At 44.5% G+C, this 4,644-nt stretch overlaps 1 protein-coding gene across 1 annotated transcript; it reads right to left on the reverse strand.

Moving 5' to 3' along the window:
* Positions 1–923: 923 nt before the first annotated feature.
* On the reverse strand, positions 924–3,956 carry LOC117800896 (VPS10 domain-containing receptor SorCS3-like; the record flags this gene model as incomplete). The annotated part of the gene is made up of 3 exons (XM_034653442.1): positions 924–1,063; positions 1,299–1,481; positions 3,785–3,956. Coding segments are annotated over 3 exons (495 nt in total), but the record flags the coding sequence as incomplete, so codon positions are not given.
* Positions 3,957–4,644: the final 688 nt, after the last annotated feature.

Consider the following 4,644-nt stretch of genomic DNA (forward strand, 5'->3'; position numbering starts at 1 on the left):
CCACCTGGGGAAGCCACTATATATATATATATATTAAGAACTCAACAGATATGTGTTGAATAAATTAGTAAATAATTGGATGTTTTATTTATATTTCCTATTTGCTGTTATTAAGAGCCCTGTGAGGCAAAGTACCAGTTAGAATTAAGCCATTTTAAAGGTGGAGTTCAGAGGACCCACAGAAGAAATAATTTATCCCATGGCCATGTAGCCTGGTATCTTTAGTGGTAGAACTGATCTATAATGTGGGTGTCCTCCCGTGCACTTCCCCTCTCACTGTTGGCCCTTGTGCTACTATTAGGATCAAAATTCTAGAAGACTAGGTGGCTTACAGTTTTCCAGAAACCTTTTAAATGTGGGTTGTTTATATAGTAGAGTTTGTCATCACTGAGTTGGAGGTACTCCTTGTACTCACTTAGACTCTTTAAAATATACATTTCCCCGTAAGTAGCATATTGCCCCCAAACCATCATGGGGTATATAAATTAGAACTACAGAAACCCTTAAGCCCATGAATATCACTGACAAAGGCCTAGGAAATCCATACCAGACCCATAGCCATATGTCTTGACCCAATATTCTAAAATCATACTATTTAAGTTTGAATTTACATGAATTAAGTCCCTGGATAGCAGATACACAACACGTATCCCAGACAAAGTACTTTGGAACTTCAGCTGCTGTTGGGTTCTTGCCGAGCAACAGTCAAGAGCAATGAAATACATTCTAGGACAAAAAAATTGGAGAGTCTTTAGAATTGTTCCTAATAGGAATGAATGTGCAGTAACCTTGTATGTAAGAATTAAGTACTTTTGTGTGTTCAGGACTATATTTTAAAAAATCTAAACGTGTCTCTTTAATCCTTCTTTGGCTCTTCCAACGGAGATTAGAAACTTACTTTGATTTGGGCTGCCTTCACTCACAGCAGCTTGAAAGTGAACTTGTGGCTGTGAACCAGATGAGTTTCTTCTTCCTGATCCTTAGGAGTCTCCAAAGCAAAGGGAAGGGACTTTGACCTGAATGCATATCTGCACGTGTACACGTCCATCAGAATATAGTGGAACTGAAAAGAAGGGGCCAGTTGGGAATGTTATCCCAACTTTCAAAATCATCTACTTCGGTATCAGAAAACTGAAACATGGATGAGCACACATCTTAGTCTTTCAATTTGGGCCATTATTTGGGGTAGTAGTCACACCAAATCTATTCTCAGTTCTGCATCCCAGAACTCTGTGGACAGTGGGAGTTGTCAGCTAGAAGGAGCAAGAGAAAGGAGATGGTTCAGGCTACTTACAAACCACATGCAGGAAGAGGACAGCTGTGTCCGAGCCCAGGCTGTTCTCCGCATAGGCCGTCACCTGGAAGATCCCTGCGCTCTTGTACACGTGCTTGATGCCATCCTCAATGGGGCTGAAGTTAGCGTAGGATACCGCAATTCCATCCCCAAAGTCAAGCTGGATGTTTGTCCTTTGGAGATCACCCTGAATGGGGAGGGAGGGGCAGAACAGCAGTCGGCCGGGGCTCATTTACATGGTCGAGAACTGAGTCCTATTGGATGCTTGGTCCTGTGCCCTCAGCATCACCCTCTTGGGGACCCAGAGCCTCTCCCAGGGGACTGAAGCACCCTCCACACAACATCAGACTCTTAGCTGATATCCACTGGGCACTACGGGCAGGCACTATGGACCTGTTCTCCCCGCATGTCCAAGCTTGGGGCAGCCTGAGCTGGTTGAACGAGCGCTAGGGGATAGCATAAAGCTCCTAGGAGCTCTGGAGTGGGAAGGCCAAGACATTCCCTGGCTCCCTCACACATTTCGTTGAATTATTCCTCTCCTGTGTCAAAATCACAAAAATAGCAATAGTAATAACAACTAACACTTATAAAGTTTCTTTCGGTTCCAAGTAATTAATCTCCTTACAACTTTATAATGCAGAAAGCATTACTTTCCCCATTTTACAAATGGTGACAAAAAGAAATTAATTAAGTAGACCTAAGTCTCACAGCTAGTAGTGAAAGAGACAAGTTTTGAACCCAGACAGTCTGGTTTCAACATTGATGCTCTCAACCACACTGCTATAATTATAATTGTTCCTATGTTTTGAGATTTATTATTATGTTCTAAGTATTATGCTAATCACTTAACACATACTCTATACAACACTTTCAAAATAACTCTGTGAGGTAGGATGACTACTCCAGTCTAGACATGAATCCTGCCTTCCAGTCAAAATTACATCTACGCTTGGTTGACCTTAGATTGCCCTAAACCTGCCTAAGCCCCTCTTCCCTGAAGCCTTTTCCAACCATCCCAGCTCACAGATATCTCTGCCTCTTGGAAGGCCAAGAGCCCCCTGGGTGCTGTCTGGTGCTATGACAGCATCGGTTCAGGTGTGATGTCATCTTACCATCCCAAGCTGATGCTCAGCTTCTTAAGAGCTGATGTTGAACCCCACCCTTCCTTGCTCTTCCTCCCACTATACTGGGTCAAAACAAGGATCTTAGGTGAAAAAGAAGAAAAGGCTCTATTTACGATGATGGTTGATGGAATAAAAAAGGGATCTACATCATTTTGGAATTATGAGCCAATCCTTCTGTCCAGAGAACGTGCACTGATCACAGTTTCATGTTCTGCCTCTTCCCCTGTGGCAACCCAGATGTGAGTGAAATATTGATACGTGCTCCCTTGCCCCCGCACAATGTTGACTACCCTTGAGTTTATGAATATAAATTGAAGTGGAAATGAACTGGAGGCAATTCAAATGGATAAGATCGTGGCTCTTCACATCCATTCAAGAGAAGGTTTTTATAATGCTGGTCCTGGAAACTCCCTAGTGGAAATGTGATAATGACCTCCTCTGAATCTTAAAGTCCTTTAATTCAAGCACCCAGTGTGGGTGATGGCTGAAGAATCTGTCAACCCAGGATAAGGAACCTTCACCGTCCTGTTCAGTATGGGCCAGGCTTTAAAGGATTCTGAAGTATTCACATTTGGGAAAAAAAACCTCCTGGACTGCTTTGGTCTCTTTCCAAGATCTGAAGAGCACAGAGCAATTTGCATACAAATTTAGAGGGCTCTGTAAATCAGGCAAGCTTTCTTGCCCCACCACCTCAGCAAGGAGTGCCTGAAAAGCTCCCTCGTTTGGGAAAGAAATGAAATAGCTCATATAGGGAGCAAGAAGCATACGACAGAGCTATTTCCATCCTGGAATGAATGAATGCAGGCTGATTTTACTGCCCCGATTGCAAAAGATACAAAAAAGTGAAATAATGGAGCAACTAGCTGAAGGAAAGCAACTAATGTGACATTCTTTATACAAATAAGTTTAAAGGATGGCAATAATCTTCCCCCACACTCACACTCATACTTTCAAGACCCTCTGAAAGTCTTGTGGGCTTTTTTAATCAGGGGGTGTTTAAGGGTTAGAATGAAACAAAAGAGGCTCCTGGGAACAACAGAAAAAAATATGAATTCCCTTTTTCTGGAAGCGTTGAGTATATGGTCTTCTGGTGATAAACATTCCTTCAACAAAGCAGACCCTAAAAGGAGACCTCAAGGAATATATCCAGATCTGCATCTGCCCAGAGACAAGCGGGCCCCCTGCAGCCTGGGTCTGTGGTGTGGGATGAAGGGAAGAGGGTCGCTAAATATCCAAGCCTTCTTTTACCCCCCGTACTTTCTCACCATTGAGACTCTGGGACTGGGACCTTTGGGGATACATGATCTCTCTCTTCCCTCTCTGGGAACAGTGAGTTATGACCTCAGAGACCCGGGACAACACCTACCTCCTCCATGAGGATGATGAAGGTCGCATTATGCCCCTGCTCTGCCACTAGGCGTCCGTCAGTTGTCACCACGTGGAGGCCTCGAGGGGCTTTTCCGGGACACATCTGGGCCTTGGCCGTGTACTTCTCCCTCAGCCCATCCGTGCAGTTGTTGGACACAATCCTCCGGTACCTGAGGAGTATTGACAGTTGTCGGTGGTGTGGGGTGAGTGTGTGTGTGTGTGTGTGTGCATGTGTGCGCATGCTTGAGTTAGAAAAAGAGCGCGAGAAAGCCAAGTGAGAGATGTTTCACACAGCTGCTCCTAAAAACCGAGTCTCAAAGAAGACAGCCATTTAAGAAGCCAAACAAACGCTGAGGAGCTGCTATCTCCCCATCTGAGGAAGAGCAGCTCTTTAAACATTATTATTGATCCTACCTGGTGAGCCACGGATCAGATCAGTGTCTAAACCAGCCAAGAAAAATCAATGTCTGACGCATATGCAAGATGGAAGGAGGCAGAGCCACTGGACTAGTGGAGCAAGGAAGCAAGCCCCCTTCTGTGAGAGAGGGACTTGTTCGTATTTCCCTAAGGCCGTCTCCAGTTCCCTCTGTAACAACACGCAGCTAGAAGATCAGACTCCTAACTCTGATTCTTCAGGAAGCCTCTTCCTGCCTTCCCTCTACCCTCAGTACATCAATCCATCTTTCATACCTACTAGTCCTGGCTCTGGAGCCACTGGGCTATTTTATAGCACATTTTCTCTCCTTCCTAATAGTTCACTTCCCACTCAACACAAATGCCAGATCACGAGCACACGTTTGAAGCTGCTATTCTATCCTGCTGAGGGAAAATTAGCTTAGAGAAGATGTCAGCATGGGA

This window comes from Ailuropoda melanoleuca, unplaced genomic scaffold (genome assembly GCF_002007445.2).
Source record: "Ailuropoda melanoleuca isolate Jingjing unplaced genomic scaffold, ASM200744v2 unplaced-scaffold8786, whole genome shotgun sequence".
NCBI classification, from domain to species: Eukaryota; Metazoa; Chordata; class Mammalia; order Carnivora; family Ursidae; genus Ailuropoda; species Ailuropoda melanoleuca.